At 49.6% G+C, this 25,288-nt stretch overlaps 1 protein-coding gene across 1 annotated transcript in view; it reads left to right on the top strand.

Annotated features, from left to right (window-relative positions):
• Nucleotides 1–21,896, top strand: part of LOC119101257 (neural cell adhesion molecule L1) — a 55,424-nt gene extending 33,528 nt beyond the window's left edge. The window contains exons 2-7 of the mRNA XM_037224558.1: nucleotides 4,283–4,434; nucleotides 17,150–17,281; nucleotides 17,536–17,614; nucleotides 20,336–20,434; nucleotides 21,149–21,331; nucleotides 21,767–21,896. Of these exons, the coding sequence (XP_037080453.1) occupies nucleotides 4,283–4,434; nucleotides 17,150–17,281; nucleotides 17,536–17,614; nucleotides 20,336–20,434; nucleotides 21,149–21,331; nucleotides 21,767–21,876 (755 nt within the window). The 3' untranslated portion in view covers nucleotides 21,877–21,896. The remainder of the gene's footprint in view (nucleotides 1–4,282; nucleotides 4,435–17,149; nucleotides 17,282–17,535; nucleotides 17,615–20,335; nucleotides 20,435–21,148; nucleotides 21,332–21,766) is intronic.
• Nucleotides 21,897–25,288: the final 3,392 nt, after the last annotated feature.

Below are 25,288 nucleotides of genomic sequence, written 5' to 3'. Positions count from 1 at the left end.
CTCCGTTCCGCTCGCACACCGTTCTCTGGTTTCAAGCAGTTGCTGCCCGCCCATTCAAAAGTAAAACGCGGGGGCTTGGGACCAAATGAGCTTAGACTCGCAAGATAATGCGAGAGATAAACTCTATGCCGTAAAAGAAGAGGTGGATGAATGGGCGACCTCTCACCCAGGCAGCAGAAGAGAACAAGTCATTCCCTTTTGTCTTCATATTTCATACTTACGGAACACATTAATTTCTCCTATCCGAAGGCCAAGCGCCAACGTGGCCGCGCTGTGATCACCCGTTATCAGTTGCGCTCGTGAATGATGAGTGTCGCCAATTGGCCAAGACCCTGTCATTGACGTGAAAGTTGCTGTAAAGTTGATGACTGACGTCGGTTTTGGATTCTCTTATGTGTGATGCCCCCTGGCTTCGTGTAACCTTGACTTTGTGGAACCTACCTCTGGCATAATAAAGCAGCGCACTTAGCTCGTAAGCCACGGACGCGCTAAACATAAAGTCATCATTTGACACCGTAACGTGCGTAAAATGACCTCTGCAGTCGAAAGCCGCTGAACCAAATATCATCGCGCAAGGCAAATCATAAACGGGAATAATGTCTAGCGCAGGAGAGCCTTTCCCAAGGCTGTGCCGCCTTCCGACGACACCGCCTTCCGATCTGCCAGCTCAGGCCAAGATTGAGGCAGGAAATTTCGGTAAAGTGAGCCGTCTCCAGCGCCTTCGCCGAGTGACACAAAAACGATATTCATGCCCACCATTTGAGTCGCGATAAAAGCAGCACTTGAAACGCCTTCTATCTGTGTAGAGTCGTCTTTATCGGAGCAGAGGAAAATGAAAACGAGAGCAGCCTCATCCAGTAGCGGGACCTTCAGCGGCCAAGGTAGGGCTGAATATGAAAGAAACAGGTGAGAAAGGGTTGAGCGAAATAAGCTCGAAAGTCTCATGGTTGCATTATCAAGTCAACGGCGATGTAATATGCATGATGACATGATGCGCTATCCTAGACTAGGCACAAAGATCAGAGCAAGGGGAAGCACTACCCGTCAGCACTGCGCCTTTCATAACAAAGCCAGGGACCTAGACCAATGTTGCTCGTATACAGTTTCCATTAGAGCAAATTCGTGTGCATTGGAATTATAAATTATTCATAAGCCCACGCTCCTAGCCCCATTATGGTCCTCTTCCCGTTAATGATGGACTAATCAACGATTTGCAAAGCAAAGCAAAACCTGCTCGGACAGCGCCCTTTGATCAGAAACGGCCGACATTTTCGCAAAGCCTGTGCTTTTTTCGGCTTGCGTGATCTGATACTGGCGGCAATAGATTGAGTGATGTTATATTATTGTGATTAGCGGGTGCATAATCAGCCTGATCACCTGCAAATGCGGCCGGCGGCCGGTCGCCGCTGCCGTGATCAGCGACCGCAGACGTCCCGACCGCCACGCCGCGCCATTATTCATAAGTCTGGGAAGCCGCGGACACGCTGACGGACGGATCGTCGGCAAACAGCGCACCGGGCCGTCACGCTCGCGTGCCCGGCGAGTCACGCATGGCGCGCGCGTCACGCGGCCCGGCGGCACGTCCACGCCGGCGCGTGCCGGCCCGGCTGCGTCCCCGAGCGGTGACGGGCTCGGCCGCGCCACTAGTGACGGCCGGTCGGACGCTGAGCCGACGGCTGCTGCCAGCTCGCGTCCCTGCGGGCTGCAGCGGCCGCACCGGTCTCGTCTGAGTCGTGCTGGCGGCGCAAATCGGCTGAGTGAACGGAACCTAGTCGGGGAAATCGGGCGACCGGATAACAACTCCGAAACGCCGCACACTTTCATGCCAGACGTGGGAACGATACCAGCGAGCGTGTCTATTGGCTTTGCTGCCCCCACACAATTAGTGGGAATGATCCTGCCGAGCGTGTGTCCATTCGTCGTGCTTCCGCCCGTGCAATTGCACACCCGCTCAAGATGCCGCTCGAGTAAACCGAGGCTCGTTTCGCACCCTTCTGACGGCCGAACTGGGAGGGGAATGGCTTGTACTCCTGCTGGTGGGAAGTCAGGCCGCGTTCCGGCGCCCTCCGGTACGGTACGGCAGGATAACCATCAGGAGGCGGCTCGCCCGGGACTCCTGCGCCGTTCGCCTGCAGACGGCGGCGGAAATGACCCGTTCGTCCGGCGACAAACCGGGCCCGACGCAGCGCCGAGCAGCGACGACCGGCCGCAACGCTGAAAAACGTGCCGCCCGAGCGTCCAGGCCGGGCCGGCAGATCGTCGACAAACGACGCGCGGCACTCCGCCGGCTGGGGGAGCGTCGCTAGCGTCGCTAGCGGCGATGTGGTCGGCCGGGCGCCGCCGCCGGCCTCGGACAGACGGGATCATCACGATCCGCGGGAGCCGCTGGCTCACCGGGGACAATCGACGGGAGCTGCTGCTCTCACCGGTGTCGACCGATGGGGCTGCTGTTCTCACCGGGGATAGCCGACGGGAGCCGCTGCTCTCATCAGGGTCGACAGGTGGGGCTGCTGCTCTCACCGGGGATGGCCGACGGGAGCAGCTGCTCTCTCCGAGGGACGACCGACGGGAGCTGCTGCTCTCAGCGGGGACGACCGACGGATGTCGACCGGTGGGAGCTGCTTCTCTCACCGGGGATGACCAACGGGCGCGGCTTCTCTCACAGGGGACGACAGACAGGAGCCGCTACTCTTACCGGGGATGACAGACGGGAAATGGTACTACCGCCAGCGTAACCTGCGCAGGATTCTTACATGATTTGCGACGATTATGATAATGATTGCAACGAGAACACGTTTTAGCATCCCGTCGTCCTGATGAGCGACGCTCACTGGTGCCTCTCCACTTCATCCGTATACCTGAGTCTCTCACTGTTGGCTGCATAAAAGGCAGATAGGCGGTGGCAGCTGGCATAATTTTCTGTTAGAAGGCTGCTCAAATGAGCTTTTAAAACTTATCTACAGCGAACTAACCATTTGACGGCAAGGTCAGGGAGAACTTGGCTTCGACCGTTGGCAACGGGCATCAGAGAACCAATCTACCCATTCGACGCCAGGGCAGAGCGGCTATCGCTCCTCGTTGGCCGGTGGGCGCGCCGTGTGACAACATCCAGCGACGTTAGGAGTCGCGTGAGAACAACATCCAACTGCCAACAGCCTGCCGTGTGCAGCTACGCAGTAATCCCGCAGGCTATCGCATCACTTGCCCGTGTGCTCCGCTCCGGGAGACGAGCACCTATCCAACTCGCACTCCTGGACTCTTGGAGACGCTCACCCACTCAGACTCCGTCGCTCCGGCAACTCCCCAAGCTCCACTTCAGGAGATCCGGCGTCGGCGTCGCCCGCCTCTCCCCGAGCTTTACTTCAGGGAATCCCGGCGTCGGCTCGTCCGCCTCTCTTCGGCAGCTAGCGGGCAGGACTCGGCTAGCCTGGCGCGTCTCACTGCCTGCCCAGAGAGCAGTTGTGGTCCCCGACAGCTCTACAGTGCCGAACCTCTCGGAGACATGCGTCATAAAGCCGCGGCCCGCGCTCCGGCCTGCCGCCACCGATATACGCTGTTCATCATAGTCTGCGCCGTATCTGAGCCGTCCCAAGTGCTTCAGAGATTCCACTCTGTCGGACGCACTTTCCTGAAAGGTTCATCGGCGTATTTTAGCCTGGAGCGATGTTGTAACCGTTCCAGAAACGGGGACAGTTAAAGTGCGTTTGTATTCAGAACGAAGATGTGAAATTTTCCCCCGGCCACCGCATACAAAATTTAACAGTCTGATTGGTGGCTGGTGGTGACAAGTGACTATTGCATTGCCATCAGCATAAAGTAGCAAGAGAGCAAACGTAATCCAAAGGAATTACAAAACTGAAGGAAAAGAATCGCAACTAAATGCATGATATAACTGTCAAGTCGTAATTAAACTTATCATTCCTGCATAAAAAGCGCTCGATTTTCATCTTTGACCAGCTATCGTGGCTACGCTATCGATCTTTATTATTAAATGAAATGCATAAAGTTTGTTCACGTTTGGCTAGTCAGGAATCCGCGGTAACTTTTTCCAGTTTAACTGCGGAACCTTATTTCAATTGATAGCCTGTGCCCGCTATCACTTTCGCAACGCACGACACGTCCACGTCGCAGGGACGAATGCTGTCGATCTTATGCCGCCCGACGTGTCATCTCCGCGCACGCCATCTGCCGTTCCTGGCGCTCCGCCGGGGGCCGCGGTCGAGCCATCGCGTGCGACCTGCCCTGCCGGCCTCCTCTGACGCGGCGCCGTCTCCCGTTGCAGCGAGCGTCGCCGAGCCGGTGTCCAGCTACGGTCAGCCGTCATCCGGCGACGCGCTGCTGCGGCTCACGTACGGCGGGCCAGCCAACGTGACAGCGAGCGTCGGCCAGACGGCCAAGCTGCTGTGCCAGATCCACGACCTGGGCGACAGGGCGGTGAGTGACACCGTGGCAGCGGCTGTGCCAGATCCATGTGCACACAGGGGCGGTGAGTGGCATTGTGGCAGCTGCTGTGCCATATCCGTGTGTTCACAGGGTGGTCAGTGGTGGCGTGGCAGCGGCTGCGCCAGATCCATGTACTCACAGGGCGGTAAATGGCAGCTGCTGTGCCAGATCCACAAGTTCAAAGGGCGGTTAGTGGCGGCGCGGCAGCTGCTGTGTCAGGCTTACGAGCTCACAGTGCAGTCAGTGGTGGCATGGCAGCTGCTGTGCCAGATCCACAAGTTCACAGGGCGGTGAGTGGTTGCGTGGCAGCTACCGCGCCAGATCCACGAGCTCACGGGGAGGTCAGCGGTGGCGTGGCAGCGGCTCTGCGCGTGACGACGGAGCGGCAGTTGGCAGCGGAGCCGGCGCCATCGAGCGGAGCCGATCTCAGCCCCGACGCCTGTCGGCAGGCCGGCGCGCCACGTCGGCTGAGCGTGCAGTGGCGCTGCGTGACGCCAAGACCGAACCGATACCCGGTCCTCGTGCCGCCACGTCCGACGCTGCCGGAAGGTAGCGTGTCGGGACTGGCTCGCAGGGTCGGGGCGGGGACGGGACGGGGACGACTGCGACAAACTTGCAGCCTTGGTGCGCTGAATTTTCCGGTTTTGCCAAGGGGTCACGGGATAATGCGTGTTGCGGTAAGCAGTGAGAGAAACGTGGTCCGTCGACGAGTTCCTTCGCAGCGCACGCGCTGTCAAATGCATTGCCCACACTACGCAGCTCTCATTATGCATGCAGTAGTGGGACGGAGGACAGCTCGACAGATTAGGCTATGTATATTTTATTAGTCATCTCCGTGGACGTGTCGGCTTAAAGGAAGATGTTACATGAGAAATGTCATGTCGTTTGTAATTTCATCTGGTGCATTTCAGAACGACTCGGTTGTAGTTTGGCACAGCTCTGCCTCTGAAATAAGGCTGGGTAGGGTCAGCCTGCAGCCATGTACATTATACAGGTATACAAGCTAATGTATTCTGGATAGCTTATCTAAGACTGCAAGCACGTCAAGCTTAATACAGTATTCGAACGCTGGAGGGTTCAATAGCGCTTGGTCATGCACGCTACGGACATGATTGCGTATGAGGAGTGCAAAAAAATCAAAATTTGCACGATTGCAAAAATCCTGAAGAATCTTACCAAAGGATCACTCATAACGATACGATGCTCCCTCGTATAATAACGCCCATTTTAAAAGGCAACAATTCCCGATTTCCATTACGTTACTCGACGCCGCCCACGCAACGATTGACAGGGGCCGGGAAGGACAGCTCTGACCTCTGGCTGACGGGTGCTGCGTGCCTGCGTTACTCATACATCCAGCTGCGAGTGCTTCGGGCACGCCCCAGTTCACTGGACAATCGATCCGCTTGAGCCTCGCTGCGACGCCTCACAGCACCGCCATCACCGCCGCGCCGCACCCGATCCCGTCGTCCCCGCTGCCAATGGACCGCCCCATTGTGACGCTGCCACCGCATGGTGTGGGCGGCGTTTTCACGGCTGCGGGGCTGTCCAGCGCAAGCATTGTTCTTCTATAATGAGACGTGAGTTGGCTAGAGGACGCGGCGGCTCGCCATTGCCACCGCCGCTGCAATCAATGAAGACGACGGGCTGGGCAACGGCGCGGGCAGTGCGTTGCTCGTTAACGATTTGTGCTTGATGGGAGCAGTACCACTGACTGTGCGATGGCCAGGATGCGCCGCGAACGAAAAGATGTGCGCTTTCAGGCCGCTTTTGATACATTGCGTCGAGGCGTCACAATGAGGGCATGGATGTGACATGGGTGCACTGTAGCTGTTTGTGTTCTGTACTGGGTGTACAGTGAAGCATCGCATGCTGGTCTGTCGGTCTTCGCTGAACTAATGCAGCGGACACCAGGTGTTGTCAGAAGGCAGATGCCTCGACCACCGGAGGTCGTGGCAGCGGCAACCCCCGCCGATCTCTGTCGCACTGAATTCCCGCCTCCGAGACCCCCAGAAGGGGAGCTTCTGTGGTCTCGCAACACCGTTTCAATCAAACGCTGGTGTTAGCGGTTCAATTTAACGCGTCGGTTTCCCATGCGGCACTTTGCCGATGTTTCGCGCCAACCAATGCTGGTGAATGTGCAGCAGCGTTGTGACTCGTCTTCCGCTCTGCTCTGCCGTCCGGAAATAGATTGGAAGGCACGATGGAACGTCGGCGATCGCTGTCTCGCCCCATTCCTGTAACGATGGTCTGGTGCTGTCCACGGATAACGTCGGCGTCCACCTGTTCGGCGACAAATTTCTGTACGGTCCGATTTCAGTCGTGCAAGATCAATTCAGTCAATTAATTCATGCAAGATCCCCACCCCCACTCCACACCGTCCTCCAATCAGTCGGTCGCACCTCGTTTGATAATGATTCTGAGAGCGTCAGACAGCTCCCCGAATCCTGACAGACTTCCAAAGGAAGTTAAATGGCACCCAAGGCACTGACGGAAAGCCCGAAAAAGAATCAGCGGAATGATAAGCTGAAGTGCTCTAAAGACAAATAGTGCGCACTGACGGCAACAAAATTGGTCCATGAAGCCAGTAAGAAATCTGGGACGCTCTCCAAAACTTCTTTGTAGTGCACAAGGGGCTGGACTCCGGAGTGCCTCGTTGAAAAATACGGTACCTTCGTTGTCTTGCTTTGTTTTTTTGACGTGCTTCGGTGTTACTGACACTACTTCAGTCATTATTGTGCATTTACGTCTCACCAATCGACGATGCTGTTTGGAGACGCACTATGCTTCTTCGAATGCATGATGTGTAAACTCTATTAAGTCCTCGGTAGCGTTTTTTTACGTGGAGCTGTTTGGCTAGATGGCTACGATAACGACAGATTTAGAATGGGAGGCAAAAGAAATTAAGTGATTCACACCATGGCGTGTTATAGTCGCCTATTTTCATGGCGCACTATGCATGGCCACGCAAGAGCTTTTCTTGCCCGTCCAGTGAAGGAACCGGTGGCAGCAGATCTCACATTGTAATTCAGAAAACAGTTTTGCGGCTTTGACAGGATACAACATGGAGATTTAAGTCGCTTATCTGTCGAGCTGGAAGCCCGTCTCCCCTTCTGGTGGGTTCCAGGTACAGGCAAGAGGTTAAATCGAATTTCCATCTCGAGCCTCCTGCGATTATTGACAAAACTTGAATTATGCTGAGCCCAAAAGAGCGAGTCAACCCAGCAGAAGAACCATGAAGCGCCCCAACAAAACAACCAGCAGCACCTATGACATGCGCAGACACCAGCAATGCGTTCTACGCCTGCGAGCCTCGAATCAGCAGCCAGCTGTGGCCAGTGGCCAGTGGAGTAACCACTTATCAAATCTCCTGGCCCGTGGCTGAAGTAGCCGGCCGGCCAGTCAGCCATCTTCTTGCCGGGGAAGCGTTCGAGTCGGCCGAGACTATGTGTCACTGCTGGATATGCCGGATGCTCGCGCTGACGCGTGCTTTATCAAACGCGTCGGACGCCTGCGAGTTTTCCCGCAGACGTCGGCGGAGAAGTGAGAATTAATTTGGTCGACGTTTCTCCGGGCCAGGGCAGGGCCGCACACAATGCGCGGCACGCCCCACCAAGCCGTCACTGGAGTTAACCGCTCAGCGAGTGCAGCATGCCGAATATATGGTCGAGAAGCAGGTCCATAGCGTTACGTTTGGCGATGAAAGCGTCTCGTGTGTTTTTATTGCAGCAAGCGTCCTTACAATGTCGATGTAAGATTGATTCCTGTCATCGATTGGTTTCAGCGTTTGTGAACTCCATTTTCCAGCAAACTGGTATACGTCACCGTGGAAAGGTTAAACCAATAGGACCTCAGGCCTTCTTTGAAGCTGTGAGCTGACTTGTCATGGGGTTGCCTGCGGACAGCACCTGAGATGGTAGCACTTGACCATTGGCTAATGGTTCATATTGCCGGATATCTCGGATGTACAACCTGTTCCGGCCCTCTCTTTAGTATGAGCAATAACGTGTTTGGTTGGTGACTCTTACAAGCTACGTAAGATGCTAGCAACTTACGTCCAGCCCAGGCCGTCAGGCCCTTTCCTGATAGCACCAGTGGTTCATCTTATCGGAGCGACAGTGAGAATCATGCAAGAGCTTGTCATAAATTCAGTGCACGCTTTACTATGTGTGCGATAAATCTCATCGAAGCGGTGCCTGTGGGCTTACGATGAAATATGTCGTAATTCATCACATCAAGGAATTATACACATCAATAGAAGATCTTCCCATCGTCAGCCCTGAAGGATCGGGAATATTTGTCTTGGTTTGCTTTGGTGTGCGAAGACCCGTGGCTTCCCATTCAAGTTTGATTGAGTCTTGCTACAGACAATGATTATGCAAAATATTATGAACCTTCATTGGCCCAAACGATAAGCTAATTAACCTGGTAATTCCACTGCATCCGAATATACCCACGCACTCTTCCACTGGTGCATTATTATGCTTCGCTGTGCATAATCACGCCATTTTTGCCAGGCTTTCATACCTTGCTGTAACATACGTAAGTTGTTATGTGCATTTGCGTGGAGCATTATGCACATTATGCACGGACATCAGACAGTAGTAATAGCCTTATTCCTCAGACACAAACCAGGGGAAAAAGATATAGAGGCGTTGTTATTTCGACAACATGCCTTTATCAAAACGAATGGCAGAAGATAGCAGCAGTAATAGCCTTATTCCTCGGAGAAAAACTGGGAGAATGGAGATATCAATGAGTTGATGCTTCGGCAGCTGCTATTAATGCTATCTTACCCACGTGAATTATGTTCCTCGCAAATGCCCTGAACAGCTCACGAATAGCAGAAGTGTGTGATCCCCTGAATGTTGGTGTCCTGTAAAACATGTGGCTCACTGGTTCAAAAAAGCCTGAAAAATCGAGAAGGACCATCGGCAGGGGATTTTGAATTCGTTTCTGCTATTGGTTTCGATACAGGCATGTTGCCGAAATATTAACATTTACACACACACACACACACACACACACACACACACACACACACACACACACACACACACACACACACACACACACACACACACACACACACACACACACACACACACACACACACACACACACACACACACACACACACACACACACACACACACACACACACACACACACACACACACACACACACACACACACACACACACACACACACACACACACACACACACACACACACACACACACACACACACACACACACACACACACACACACACACATATATATATATATATATATATATATATATATATATATATATATATATATATATATATATATGTATATGTATATATTCATTTTCCTGGTTTTACTCCGTGGATTAAAGCTACTGATACTGCCTTATGTTGCTGAAACGTAATTCAAATTAACATTAATTGGCATTGACTGAAATGCTACGAACGTTGACGCTTGACAAACTGGTTCATGTCGGTGCTTGTATATATATATATATATATATATATATATATATATATATATATATATATATATATATATCTCTCTCTCTCAGTCCCCTCTCTCTCTCCCTCTCTCTCTCTCTCTCTCCCTCTCTCTCTCTCTCTCTCTCTCTCTCTCTTTCTCTCTCTCCCCCGCTCCGCCACTCTCCCTGCATCTTTCCTCCGACGGGAAAAGAAAGGCGTTAATATATGTAAACGACACCAAACTCGGGTTATCATGCAACAAAGCCAACCAAGGCTCATATTGGCTTTTACATGCTGCCTCTTCTTCGTTGCTTGCGTTAGAGCACCTCTAGCCACTACCAACGTTGAACTTACCAGCGCTTATTTGCATTCCCTTTATGCCACCGGGCCTTTACGCTTGGCTAAGTTTTTGAGCTGTTTTGACGGCCCATATATTTGCTTATCACTGACATGGAGCTACTTCATGTTGATTGCGACTTTGCTTGTATCCCGATCAATGCTCTGTGCACAAAATCCATGGTACTTTGTCGTCGGGATACTTATATGCCTCAACATTTTGTTGCGTTTTGATCTCAGACACATGCGCATGCTTTGCTTTTCTCAAAATTGATTTTCCAGCCCCATCAGCCATCGGACAGCAGCCAGCGGACATCAGTCATCTAGCTTTGCACTTGTTTTAGGTGCCGTCGGCTGTTTTACCGAGGCCAGGACTAGATTATCTGATGACGTTTTGCGATGATATCCTAATCTGAGGATGGTCCTAAGCACTGGTTTATGCACATCCATCCCGACATTTTCCGCCTCGTTTCTTGTGGCTGCCGCTTTACGGTTTCAAAACACACACCGCCTGTCGGTTGATATTCTACCTCGCGGCTTTTTGCTGGGCTCGAAGGCAAGCGGGAGGAGCAGATGACGGCGTAGCTTACTTGCAGGTGTGACCTTCGGGAAGACCGCGGCGGCGGCGCCAAAAATTGTGGCCATTTTAGCAGCGGGAATTTTGTCCTTCCTTGCTGCGCTGCAATAGCAAAGCCTTGAATAAACAAATAGCTTATGCGGCTTATGTTTTGTTCTAACCTGGTGGGTTGCAGTCACAGCTGCTCACCACAGTAAAAATTTATTTCCACGACAGTTATGGAATCCCAACGGAGGAAAGAATTACAAACACTTCCCAAATTCACCGTGTTTGTACGCAAACTATGCATGACACTGCACGTAACAGCTGACAATGCTGCTTATGTTCCTTATGTTGCGAAAGTAGGTCTCGTAACGGTAGCCATACAAAACTGCCGTGAGATCATAGGTGTGCTCTTTGCATAGTGTACTGTCTTTTTTCTTGCATTTCATGAAAGTACTCAAGCAAAAAAACTTCGCAAAACACTGCACTGACAAATGCAAAATTTACTTATAGTATAGAAGCGAATATTTTGCTCACGCACTATGCACTGACACATGCAAATGCATCGCGTACTATACACTGCCGCATACAACTACACTACGTACCAAACACTGACGCATACAAGTACACTACGTACTATACACTGAAGCACACTAAACTACGTATTATACACTGACGCATACAAATACACTTAGCAAAACTCTGCAGTGAGAACACGTAGGCCTATGTTCACCTACGCGTTCACGTATCTTTCGAAAGTAGCCATAAAGTAATTGCCGATCATCACTAACATCCACAAGTTCTCTGACCATAAGGTCAAAAACGGCAAATAATCCGCTTGTACTCAACTGGGCAATACCTTTTTCCACGACATTATAATACAGAAGTCGTTGGCTAAGGTTTGTGGTATTCTTTGGACCCGCAATGCTATATAATTATTCAGTCGACAAAGTCGACACACGGGCACACATTGGGACCTAATTGACTGTTAGCGTGCGGCTGCCTTCAGAGCAGCTGGCTTGAGCGGTAGCAACCACACAACATATTTAATTTTTCATAGAATTAGTCAGCGTATCAAAAGCTCATACCAAGAAAGGCCTCAATTTTGCGGTAGGTAAACGGGAAACAAAAATGAAACGGAGTGTTTACTATTTGCATGCGGGTTTGAATTGAAATAGTCATCATCTGGTGGAAGGCCCTGGAGCTCCTCGTAGGGAAAAGGTTGGACAACCGCTGGAAGACAAACCACTGAAGCCAGAAACATACGTCAATAACATATTCAAACAACCAATATCCATAACATTTTTTTCTGATGGATGTGCCAGCAGGCCTGGTCTGATTATAACGACATGACTCAGTGCCACGGATATGGAAAGCTATATTTACCAGGGCTCATCAAGGCAGTCAACAATAGCCATGTGCCAGAAGCAGTATCCATAGCAACAAATAAACGCATCCAGTAAAAAGCGGGTTGGCTTAGACTCCAGTGTGACCTTCATACCTAACCCCTGGCCACTGGAATTTGTTGCTATTCTAAATTCAATTGTTGTAGTGACTTATAAACTATCTCAGAGAAGAATGGCTTTGTCTCACGCTCCGTTGTCGTATGAGATTGAAGAATTCAATAGAAATGACCGACGACAGCCATGGCCTGACCTTGATCTGTCATAGATCAACGATCTCACATGAAACATCTAAATTATTATGCAAAGAGTCCGCTATTCAATTGTCCAGTTAGGCAAAGTTTGGTGCGGCGACGCCGAGCCGTTTGGATATTTTTCTGTTAAGCAACTTCGGGCGAAAAGTTGACCCCTGACTGACCGTGCTAAAAATTTTGTTAGTTTGTTTGAAACATGAACCCAGCACTTTAAATTATGTTGAATACCGCGCCAGTATGCAAACTAGTTGTGGGAAATAATACCAAAGCAAAGCATTTATGGTGCTAAAGCAAGCACGCATAGCGTTTGAGTGGAAGGCACCTACCCTGGAGTCCGCAGCCCGCGCGCCCAAGGACCAGACGGCGTTCTCAGTTTCCGTTCTCCCACACATGAACAGCTGGTCGCCATCCTGACAGGTAGCGCACAAACGAGACTAAGCTTTACGAGAAGGCGCGAGACAACGGCATGCAGCTCATCGGCGAATGTAATGTCACGCCGGGGAGTTAGGAGGAGAGGGATAGAGAGCAAACATTGGCGTACGGCGAGCCAGTCCACACCAAGCTGCTAGTTCGATACGTGAAAGCCCTGGCTTCACTCAAAAATGGCACGAATGGCAAGAGTGAGGATATTCGTGTTCATGATTTCGCCCGGATCATTGACAGGTACTGTCATAGCAAATCGGACATGTGAGGTGTGTCGACGGATATTTGAAAAAGACACATATTGCATATACATAATTATGTGTGAACACAAAAATCAGATATGATTTACATAAATCAGCTATCAGACACAAAAATCACGTGCTTGTGTCTGATATCAAGAGCCCAAGCTTGTCTCGGCTGCCTACACTAAGGTCTCGCAGAGCATATATTCAATTGATTGCTATTGTGTCAGTTGTATTTGATTTATATATTAGTTCTTTTTGACGATTTCTACATGATACAGAAGTGACGAGTTGCGCGGTTCTCGAGCTTAACCTCAAATTATGCGTGTGAAGCAAGCGCCGATGGAAACAGGGCACAGTTCGGGAGTCCTGATGAAGTCGGAAACAGACGCCTTTTTAGGATAGCAGGTTTGGGATATGGTTTGAGACGACAAAGACTTTTGTGACCCAGTGAAGCAGTGAAAATGGAAGCCATACTAAGGAAGGCCAATAGCTGGTCTGCCCGCATCTGTGAATGAAGCTGGCGTTAATAAATCTTATTAAGCTCAGGGACGGCGTGACAGGGCATATGGAACGTTGCCTGTGTTCGTGTGGCTCGCAGGATTGGGTCGCGCGTGGTTGGTGGTCTGTGCGGCCTGTTGGGCTGTCGGGCCGAGGCACAAGCGGCTGAGCTTACACGCGTAGCTCATCAGTCTGAAAGCAAACATTTTATCAGGATAAGAGCCTTGGCTAACAACTCGAATGTACCGGTTACGTGCTTATTGAATGTTGGTACCGATTGCCTCGTTTTTTTGTCGTACATATTAATGCCTTGGCTTACTACATTACGCTGATTTCTGGCATTACGCTGCCCATTTGACTATGATAGAATGCCGACAAGCGTGTGTTGACACTTGCAAAGCAGCAATTGCGAGATGGGTCCTTAATTATTCATTTGCTTGGAGACATCTTTACGACTTGCAATAACCGATAGCGTGCTTAGCTGCAGCACGGAATAGGTTCTCTCATTATGTGCATTTATGAGCTCATTATGAGCTATGAGCATGTGAGCTATTGTGCATTCGACCACAGCTCTTATATGAGCCGTATGGTATTCATGAGAAGCATTGTTGCTCCTTGACGACCAAGCATATATCCTCCGAAATGAACGAAGCCGCCCCGCGCTAATCTTAAGTAACGCCTCTTATGAATTCGTCAGCGGTGCACCCTTCTGACTAAAGTCAGAGAGATGAGACGAAGTCTTCCCCGAATTCGTCATTTTGAATTAAAGTGATTTTGCGCTCGGCCTCCACAAATAAGGCGGGAGGGCCGGCTGTAAACTGCCGCTGCGCCGCTGACGGGGGCGGCGGCCGCCGAGCAGGCAGCGCCCCCGATTGCCTGGTCCCGATAAATCTTATAGTCTAGTTTGCTCGAAGAGTTATGGAGCGACAGTCCGGACCTTCCACATATCTTACCTTATCATAGCAGCCTGCTGTCTATCTAGCTCAATATCTGATAAATTTGCGAGCAGAAATGGACGCCTGGCCCTCACCCGTGCTGCACGATCGCGCGTGATAGCTGCTGAGGAGTTCTGGGTGGTCATTCACGTCCGACTTAAGAAAAAGACTAGTGACCACTTCATGTTTGTGCTGTGTTGGAGTAGGGCCACCATAGAGAGGTCAACCCCGGCCAGCCCTGACCAGGTGCCAAGTCTGACCACGGACGATCGGACAGCTTCCGCGAGTGGTAGACGCGTGACATCGCGACTGAGCGAGGTCGTACCTGCAGCGGAGTTATGCAACTGACGCGGGCAAAGTTTGACAAAAGGCTCCCCTTACGGCGGCAACGTCCGCAAACATCCGGCACGGTTGATAGAGTGGTGTCGACTGAACACCAAGGCAGTAAAGAGGCTATGACGATGCGTATTAAATTTTCATGCATTTCAGGAATAGGATAGCATCAGGGCTTATCCTGTGAAGGAATTCATCCAAAAAAACACGTTATCTGCGCCACGCTTAATTGAACAGCACACCACAGACCTCGCAATCCCAGTGTGGCGTATGTCCGCGTGCATGCAAGCGAGGCGTGAGACCGAGATCAAACTTAGCACTTTTATTTACAATGTTGGGAATAATTTTTTTTCTCTCTCTCTCTTCTCTCTCTACTCTCTCTCTCTCTCTCTCTCTCTCTCTCTCTCTCTCTCTCTCTCTCTCTCTCTCTCTCTCTCTCTCTCTCTCTCTCTCTCTCTCTCTCTCTCTCTCTCTCTCTCTCTCTCTCTCTCTCTCTCTCTCTCTCTCTCTCTCTCTCTCTCTGCAAACAACAATAACTTTTGATTCGTGACACTGGATGTGCATGATACTGTGCGTGACGAATAGACGCGTTTTCCTTCATGGACTTTTTCCCTACGTCATGTCAGCTTTAATACCTGACGGCGGACAATGGTAACCACCTGCATGTGGACCGGAAGAATTTGGTAGCATCTCTACCATACAACACAACCCTCATATCGTCGCTGAAATTACTGTACACCCGTCTCAGCACACAGCAGGCAGAGATGAATTATAATGACGGGGATAGTTATTAGCAATAATGACCCAATTTAAAAAAATTATTGCCTGGACCTAAGCGTAAGCGGCATGAGATCTCAAGGCCGAAAGCCGGTTAAAGCCTCGAGCGCAGCACCACAGCATCAGACGCCTGTGGCCAGTGCAGAGGTCACCGGTCACGTATTCAGACACCACAAGACTCTGAGGCGTGCTGTTGCTGTCTGCCTTGCGGCTGACTGCCTCTGTTGATCTCGGCTCGACCTGAACGCAGCATCCTTTACTAAAAATTTTCAGTGATGAGTGTGCCATGCGAGACGCACACCAGCGAGCCGATTGGAGGCAGCTGCAACATTACCGCACTAGCTCTCAGAATGCAGAGACGAGAGCGTCTCCTTTTTGCATCGACATCGCTCAATGCATCAACACCCTCCCCATTGCCAGGGCAAGTGCTGACATGTGCTCGGGTGGCCGGTTAAATACCTTTCGCTCGGGTCAGTGTCAATTTGACGCCTCTAAGATTGACAGAACCAAGAGAGCTTTAGACACAAAATTCGTGTGGTGCGTTGGTCTTTATGTTAGCTTACTTGTGTAAAAGCCGTAAGTCGTAGGTCATGACCCTGAGCCCAAATTGGGTGAAGCAAGTCAAACTCCAGGTTGATGTCCAAAATGTCTCCAGGCCTTCTCATGCAACCGCCGTGAACTTAAATACCTGTTCTAAACAAAAGGTCAATGGCGCTCATTAAGTTCGGCTACCTTTTTCGACCTTTAGAAGGGCATGGTGAACAAAATCACACAAGAGCGCTGTAGATCTTGCATTTGAGTAAGCGCCAATGGTAACGCTAGGAGGCATGTTTTTAAAAACAAAATGTTAATCTCGGTCATTTTAGGTGTATGACCTATTGAATGGTGCGCTATCTAAAGGATTAAAAATGAGCACCAGAAACTACTCAGTACCGAGAGTTTACGAGCAAAAAAGGCTGGTTTTGACCTTGGTATGACCTTCATACCTTTGCTTCCATTGCTTCGGAAACTATCTCAGCGATGGAGGGCTTCGTTTAAGGCTTCGTTATCGCATCAGATTGAACGATTCCCTAGTAACTGACTTTGCTGACAGTGTGACCTCATCTTGACATTGCATAGAGCAGTAACCTTACAAGGTACATTTGATTTTTATTAAAAAATCTGCTATTGAGTTGCCTAAAGATATGCAAAATTTGTCGGGCTTACGTCCCGCCGTTCGAAAATCATTCCGGAAAAAAACCTTCGGGAGCCATATTGATCCCCACCCAAGCGCGCATTCAGGAAGCTTATGCAATGTTTCCTTACTTCGCATAGTACAGTTAAGAGCAAATAATGCACTTTCTGTTGGAATAGCGACGGATGGAACATCCTCCTATGGGAAGCCTTGCAGGTCTCATTTGCATAAGCTAGTCCAGTCTGGCTGAAGGCACACCCAGGTAATCCAGAGCTGTTTCTGTTGGCAGGTGTCTTGGATCAGGAAGCGGGACCTGCACATCCTAACGACGGACATCTTCACGTACACCTCGGACGCGCGGTTCCAGGTGGCCCATTTGGAGGGATCCACCAACTGGACGCTGCTGGTGAAATACGCGCAAGTACGTACAATTAGGAGAGGGCACGTTTTCTGTGAGCAGACCTATTTCTTGTCTGGTAGAAGCAATATTCGCTTAATGTATGAAGTGTTATTGAACTTTTCTACCGGGTTATTTAGTGTTTGACCAAGAGCAGCCTTTTCCTTTGCAAATTACGGAACAGTTAATTGAAGAACACCTAATTGGACATTTCATATGAGTTGTGGTACAGGTGCACATGAACTGAATTACCTATTAATGGTTTTTCGATGTTACAGGTACGAGATAATGGCATCTACGAATGCCAGGTGAACACCTCCCCGAAACTATCTCTGGCTTTCAACCTACATGTTGTAGGTAAGTAACCTTGTCGTGCTCCGCCAAAATGAATTACCAATGGTTTCACCAAATAATCTTCTTTTTGGGCTTTACAAACATGTGAAGTCAGAAGCCCATAGGAGCTGTACCAGAAGTACAGAATGAAAACATTCCATAGAATGTTGGAGACGAGATCATCCTATAGATTCGATTACATGTACTTCCTGCTGGTGAAGTGGGTGGAGTGCTAAAGTACCAATCGCGAAATGGTGGCTCGAAGTCCAGCGCTGCCATAAAGCAACTTTCGGCAGTCACAGTTATACGGTCGCACGCACTATATCCCAAACGCTTCTCAGAATCATCTAAGCTGATGACGGGCAGCAAATCATGTGCCAAGAGGCATGCTTAAAATGCAAATGAGGTCACCGAAAAGGAAGATAGTCTGATTCTACCAGCGCCAGCGCTGGCCTGATGTGACCACGCTGCTGAGTGCGCCGAATAAGAACATCTCGTCGGCTGTTGAGCCGACAATACTCTGATCTGTTTGGTTAGCCTATCTTGACTTATCCGGTGTTGGCATTTGTGTATCATTTCTGAGAAAGTCAGCCAATTTTGTCTTCAGTGCTTTGAAATTCTGAGCGCCCGTTTCAAAATGTGGGTCCAATTACTATCGAAAAACTACCACTAAATGCGTTGTTAACCGTCGGACATTAAGTCCAATATTCCCCAGAATGTCCTTAAATACCTACTTTCAGCTAATAAAGGCCCTCAGCCAGGCTTCCAAGGAACGTCCTCGTGCGTATCTCAAGTTGCCCGTTTCTCATTAAAAGCCCCGAGGTGAGACTGTTTCTAGCCCCGTATTGGCCTTGCCGGTTGCCGGGCAACGGCAGACCCACGTTATTACCTACAGCCCGGGTCCCTACACTACCCCACTAATCTGATTCCGTGGCACCAGCCGCCGGTGGTGACCTGGCGTATACTCCCAAGTTCAAACGTCATGCGAGGCATATGTACGTCAGGGTTTGTCGTGATGTCAGGGCATCTCTGGCATGGATTGTTTGTTGCGTTGTAACGTCGTAGCGTTGTGAGAAGTGGAAAACGCTATCTGAGATGCACAGCTGCCGTTCACATGCCTCAGATTAGTGCCATTAAGCATCAGTAGATTTGAGCATTAATGGTTGATGCTTAGTAAACGGGGTACAGTTAGTAAATTTGGGCATTGCTTATCTCTTGACCTATATATACCATGAAAACGAGACCCGTGAATTTGGCAGGGGGTAAAACAAGACATTGTTGGGCTGCTTGGACACCGTGCTCCCAACTGGCTTTTGCTGTGTGAGTCTTGGGCAAGCTGAAATCGATTGGCAGGGACGCCTCATCCCCCCCACACTCCCACCTTCCAGCGCCAGCCGCCAACGCAGCGAGTACAAATAGCCTCCGTTCGGCAGGATGCAGGCCATGTATAAGGCGGTCAGTCCAAAGCGTGGCACACCCACAAAAACTGGACTCGCCGGGGGACTCGAGGCCCACCCAATTGCCCAGCGGAGCGTGTCCGGGAGCAGCTGTGTCCGCCCTAGACAGCAATCGATACCGTGGCAATGATGGGGACCGCTTGGTACTGTCATCCCCGGGAAAGGCTATCGAAGGTCCGCAGGGTTGCATGTGATATGAACTCGCACGATCGCGAGGTTCATGCGAGCCGAGCCCGCACGGTCGCGATGTGCCACTGGAAAAAGCGAGCAGTCACCAGGCTACCCCGCCAGGGAGTTTTCGCACTCTTTGCCGACGTTGATCGAACAGTACCGGGCAGAATGAATGGGATAGTGCACCGAACACATATCTTGAGGCTCGCAGTTTTGCGCGCTTTGACTTGTTTCTTCGTAAATACGACGCAATTGTTTTTTATCGTACACATATTCAGTGTGGCTTAATACAAATATTTATTTATTTCGATGCATTTTGCGACACTTTTTACGGAGTCATGTTGACTCCCATGAGATACATTAAATCTTTCAAAATATTGTCATTTATGATGAGAGTGCACTAATTGTTTTTCCGGTAAAAGCAGAACAAGAACAATATATTGGATTTTCAAAACATGGCTCTCACATCACGTATTGGACATAGCATGATTTAGACGGATGTCCTCACTTCGCCGTAAACGAATAACACCACGAATAGCAATCACTCGTTAGCTTTAATCACTGAACTTCACCTCACATGACGCACAATAGGAAACTTGGTATAGCAAATGAAGGCTGGCCTAATGACTACGCGTAACCTCGGCCTCCCCTCCCTCCCCCTCCCTCCCTCCAGCTGCCAGCACGGTCGATCAATTGGTGGGTGGTGGTAAGATCCACATACAGTCTGTTCATATGCGTTCTGTTATTACTGAGGCAAAGCCATCACTGGAATATTTCATGAAAGTACCAAAGACCATTCTATGTTTCTATGATTGCTCGATACCTGTATTTCACCAATGCCATCAAATGCCGTCGAAAAATGCCGTCTGGCATGCTACAGACAGGGTGTGTTCAGAGCAGGGGCTTATAATGTCAAAACATCAGATTGAGACATGTCTTACTTGTATGAACGTTGATATCGACCTTGCTTTGCGCGGCCGTCGTGCGTGGTATGATATAAACTCTGTCTGTAGCACTGGCGAAAGTTGCACCCTTTATTTTTGCCAGTCACCATGAATGTTAGTTAATGTATGTCGAAGTGTCACTAATGCATTGATGGCTTCATGCGTCATTTCAGAATCTTTTGCGAGGATTCAAGGACCACGGCGAGTTTACGCAAAGTTTGACTCCGTGTTGAGACTCACCTGCGTCGTCAACATGCCCAAAAATAATGAAGGTACGTAGCAAGACAATGCTGAAGGCGGTGCTGTTCCTTGTTGGCTGTTTCTTGGCGTATCTATCATTGTACCCAATTGGACAAAAATCGAGTTTTTTCAGATTTACTCCGAACTTGCTCGATTGGCCGGATTTGTGGGATCAGCGCTCACGCTTAACAGTGGCGTTTGCGTCAGCTCTAGCTCCAATCTGATCATCACATTCCTGATCAACGCAGCACTTGGCGGCGAAAGCTTTAAGTATCAGGATGTGCGGTACAGTCCGTTCTGCCATCTGACGTCACATGACCTTAAACGTGGGTGAGGCTACTAGCCAAAGACCATCCCAGTCAAGGCCAAGTAGTGAGCGCATAAAACCCCGGCAAGGGTGAGTGAATTGAAGGCAGTTGCTTTTACCATCTAACCTATCGGAGCTATCCAATAAAAGTCCCTAAGCCCCAAACATAACACGAATCATAAACATATAAGTTGGTCGATTATCTATTTTTACGATCAAGAAAGGGATCACTTGGAAGCCAAAGAGTACATTTTAGGTATTTAAAACGAGACAACTTGATCAACGGGCTTTTGGCCCCAAGCTATTCCGTGTCCCGCCCGTTTCGTTCCACCTAACTCCGCTTGGACCTATATGCCCTCAAGCCGATCTGACCTGGTTAAGCCGATCTCACTCAAGCCGATCTGGCCTGGCCGGGCGTGACACTGACATGTCGCTGCAGTGAACCTGACCTGGCTGCTGGACGGCCGACCCCTCAGCAAGGAGCGTTGGGTCACCGAGACCTCGGACGAGTACGTGACGTCGCGACTGGTGATCCGTGGCGCACGCGGACGCGACTCGGGCACGTACACGTGCGCTCCAGATCGCGCGGCACACGCCCACGTGCACGTGCACGTGATCAGTGGTGAGTGCGTCGCTGTTTGTTGCGACATTCAGCGTGCCCCGGCGTGTTGGCGGGCTGCAGCTGGGCGTTATTGCGTTGTGCCGGGTTGATAGAGGTTATACGCGCCCAGTGGGCAGCCTAGCCACCTTAACCGCAATAAGACAGACCAATCGATCTAGATATCCGAAGCTTGGCGTACATAACAGGATATGACCAGCATTTGGAATGAAAGATTCATGTTTAAAAGTTTTGCGTAAAGTCGGTCACGCTGCATGTTCGCAATCTTTAAAAAATCGGTTCACACGTAAGGCAGGCACAAACGTCTGAAAAACGCAGTCTGCAATGCAGATCTTTTCACTTTCATGGTTGGTGATGTGTTTTTTTCTATATTATAATCTGGCGTGGTCTGACTCATTGTGATGGAAGCGCTCATTATGGCTGCCTTTATGCCCGCAGGCGAGCATCCAGCGGCAATGCAGCATGGCGTGGCCGGCGGACAACAAATCAAGACTCCGGTCTTCTATGTGATGTTTACCTGCTATGTTATTGTTGCGTGTTCTAGATAATAAACGACTGTTTTCTTACATTCTTTTCTTTGCGGTTGTAATGAGACATTTCCGAGGCAGGCTCTTGCCTTTGTTGGCTGTTTTCCTCATATTCCGTTGCAAGCAAGAAAGACCTCTCCTTACTCTGGGTCTGGGTGACTGCTCTGTTTTCGCCAAAACAATATGAGACGTCCAAAACAGGGCTGGGCACCATCGTAGTTGGCATCCAAACTCCACCCATTGCCATAGATATCGGTTTGTTATCACTGGCAGCTATGTATTCAGTAAGGTTTAAACCGCAAGACAAGGATATATGCGCAAAATTTCACGCACACATGGTGATTGCAAATTACTGTTATGAAAACCTCAACATTAATCTATTTTAAATCTCGACCAGCCTCTGTTGCTATTGGCATATTCGAATTACCTTAACGACATACACTGCAGTCAAACATAGAGAACATGCATGATGAAACTACCGGATAAAGCTAAGCGAATCATATCGTTTCGCTCAAGAACCAAGGTTCCTCATATTTAACCCGGCGCGGAAAAGCAGAATGAGTGGGCAGAATGAGCACGGAACGTCAGACGTCTTGATGAGGTAGTTGGCTGGGCGCGGCACCCAAGCAAATTCTGCACATTCTAGAATGCGCGCTATGCGCGTGATAACTGTTGTTCGCTGAGCAGCATAAGTGTGCTGCGCATCGAGAGATGGCTCGTGCTCTCGTCCCTACTCAGCCAGCATCATCAGCAACTACTCAGCTCGCGCGTGACGGTGCGAAGCTGTGCCGCAGCACCCACGTGTCATGCGGTGCAGTATACAGAACAGAAACGCCGCGAACAACGGCTGACTCACGCGACGCACGCTTTATACAGCGCAATACAGTCAGTTCAGTACGCGCATGCGTATACGCAATGCTACAGCGTGGGTACCATAAGTGATCGAAAGAGAGAATAGAGCAGTAGGGAAGGAGCGGAGAGACTTGGAAGAAACAAGAGCTTCTCTCGAACACTTAATTTGACAGCGAAAATGGGAGTACGTAATATCTTTGCGTTTTGACACGCTCTGTGAGGGTTTCTATGGAGCCTGTTGCAAGGATTTATTGATTCCAATAAATCTTGAAGCCATTGCAAGCTTTATGTAATTTGTATCGAGTAATGCGCCCTAGTGACATAAATATCAAAATAGCAAGGCTTATAAGGTTTTTCCCATCCTCCGGTTGCAAAGAACTACATTGTAGAGCCGCTTTGTAGGTGTACGATATTGTTCATCTGACAGGCACTGAGAATATGAACCGCATCGGGAACTCCAACCCTGGAGTTGACTGAGCCTCGAAAGTGACTGCACAAAGTGGTCGCTCACAGTCAGAGCTTGAGGAAAACTATACATGGTGTGCAAACGTGTTCGTAACGTCGCCTGAATTATGCAAGATAGGACGATCGGAGTGTTGAATGCCAGCGGACATGAACGTAGCCCGATGGGGCATGAGATTATGGTCGTATGACTGTTGGCGGAGGGGAGACTGGTAAACTGATAATGGGCCCCAAATTCGTTTTTTCAAGTGGTTTTCACCCTCAATATCTATGGCAGGAATATTTAAGTCTATTGTACTTTTCCGTAAAGTACTTCTGTACTTGTACTTGTAAATGTACTTCTTACATTTCGCGTCAGATTTCCACACCAATTCGAAGCGTTTCGTTTTGATTTTTATTCTCTGTATTTCCTGCTACATTTTTCATACGCATTGGGTTGTGGTCAAATCTGAGGTTCCAAATATTCAAAATTCGTAAAAAGCACATATCAATACAGGACATAAAAAGCGACAGAAAAACCGTCGAAATGTACTGGTGCTCCGACGTTTCGTAGCAATCCTTATTGCAGTGCATGAGGAGCGTAGGCTGTTTGCTGCCTGCAGGAACAGAGGTGATTTGGCACAAGATTGCTTTAAAAGTGGTCGGAAGCTTAAAAGAAATTAGAACATATCAATACCAGTCCAACGGCTTTAGCAGCATAACAATGAGGGGCATAACAAGCGGCAATAGCGGCAGCAATAAGTACTATCACCATGCTGAAAATATCCAGCCATAATCGAATGAAGTTTGTCGCATTTGGGAGCCTATATGAAAGGTCCGGCGGCTTGAAGAATTCGCAATATTGACATTTTGATGACTGTGCTGACGAAGGTATGCGTCAAGAAATGCATCATTTCGGATGGCTTTTGGCCACGATATCCTGGACTATGCATATCGCTAGCTCATCGCCTAGTTTGAATCTATTTAGACCACAGCATGATGTAGCTGAGGTCGAGTTTGAAGCATGTGGACATTCTTTGCTTTCCTGTGTACCACTGAGAGAGTGCTGACAGTGCTACCACAGTGCTGAGGTCACCCAGTGATTTATTGACGATGCGTTTCACTTATACCGTACAACCGGTTTCACATTTCTGCCTGCTCTCGCAGCCGAGATCCAAAATCAGCCGTTTAAATGCCTGAACATGGCGGATCTAGCGTTCTGTGGATGATGATGCATGATAGCCAGCCCACATCATCTCACATTTTTGCAACCCCTACACACAGTGTGATTGCCCGCTTTTCCCGTCGTCAGAATCAGCCGTTTCATGTTGCTGTAGCATCCCATCGTCGACATATGGGCCCGAATGCGGCCTGCGCTCTTCAGTTATGTTTCGGAATTTGAGATTTGTTATTGCTCTTTGTGAATCGAATGGGATGGTGAAATTGCACATTGGTGCGCTGCAGAGGTACAGCACCTGATCAAACAGCGGGAATTTGAGTGCTCTGCAGGCATTATGGCACAACGTTCAAGGAACTGTGCCACCTGTTAAAACCTTATGGTGGTACAATCAGCGGTTGCATGTATGTAAGCCGATCAGGACACAAACGGCCTGGCATGGCCGGGCCTGGTCGCTCAAGCAGTAACATTTCCAGCTGGTCATCTGATTTGTTCGGACTGTCGCCGCGCTCAAAACAACGCTGCGTTTCAGCAATGGCTCAAATCAACCCAATAAATGAGACTTTCAATAATTTGGGTTAATCCTCACCCTGGTAAGGGGTTGATGCGCCTCACCCGAAGTTTTTATGGATATACCTCTACGGCATATTATGCAATCACGCCCAGATTCTCAGTAGCCAATGGGTTATTCCTTACGCGGGTTATGACACCAAAAAAGCTCTCCTATCTTTTCTGGCCGCAGAGCAGCGACGGTTTGTGAGGAACACTGCACTGCAATCTACTGCCGGCGCGGATGGCGGGCGGCAACCGACGATGTCGCGGAAGGCGCGCAGAGGGCCGGCAGCATTCTATCAACGGAGCCATACATAATAAATTCATGCTCGAAGCGCATAAAAGTATGCTTCACTGTACCCAAAATTGAATAAGAAATGCGTTTTTTTTCAGCTTCGCGTCGCCACAAAG

This window comes from Pollicipes pollicipes, unplaced genomic scaffold (genome assembly GCF_011947565.3).
Source record: "Pollicipes pollicipes isolate AB1234 unplaced genomic scaffold, Ppol_2.1 Scaffold_4881;HRSCAF=5763_pilon_pilon_pilon, whole genome shotgun sequence".
Lineage (NCBI taxonomy): Eukaryota > Metazoa > Arthropoda > Thecostraca > Pollicipedomorpha > Pollicipedidae > Pollicipes > Pollicipes pollicipes.
Note: the sequence above shows the minus strand (reverse complement) of the source record. Positions and strands in the feature narration are given on the sequence as shown.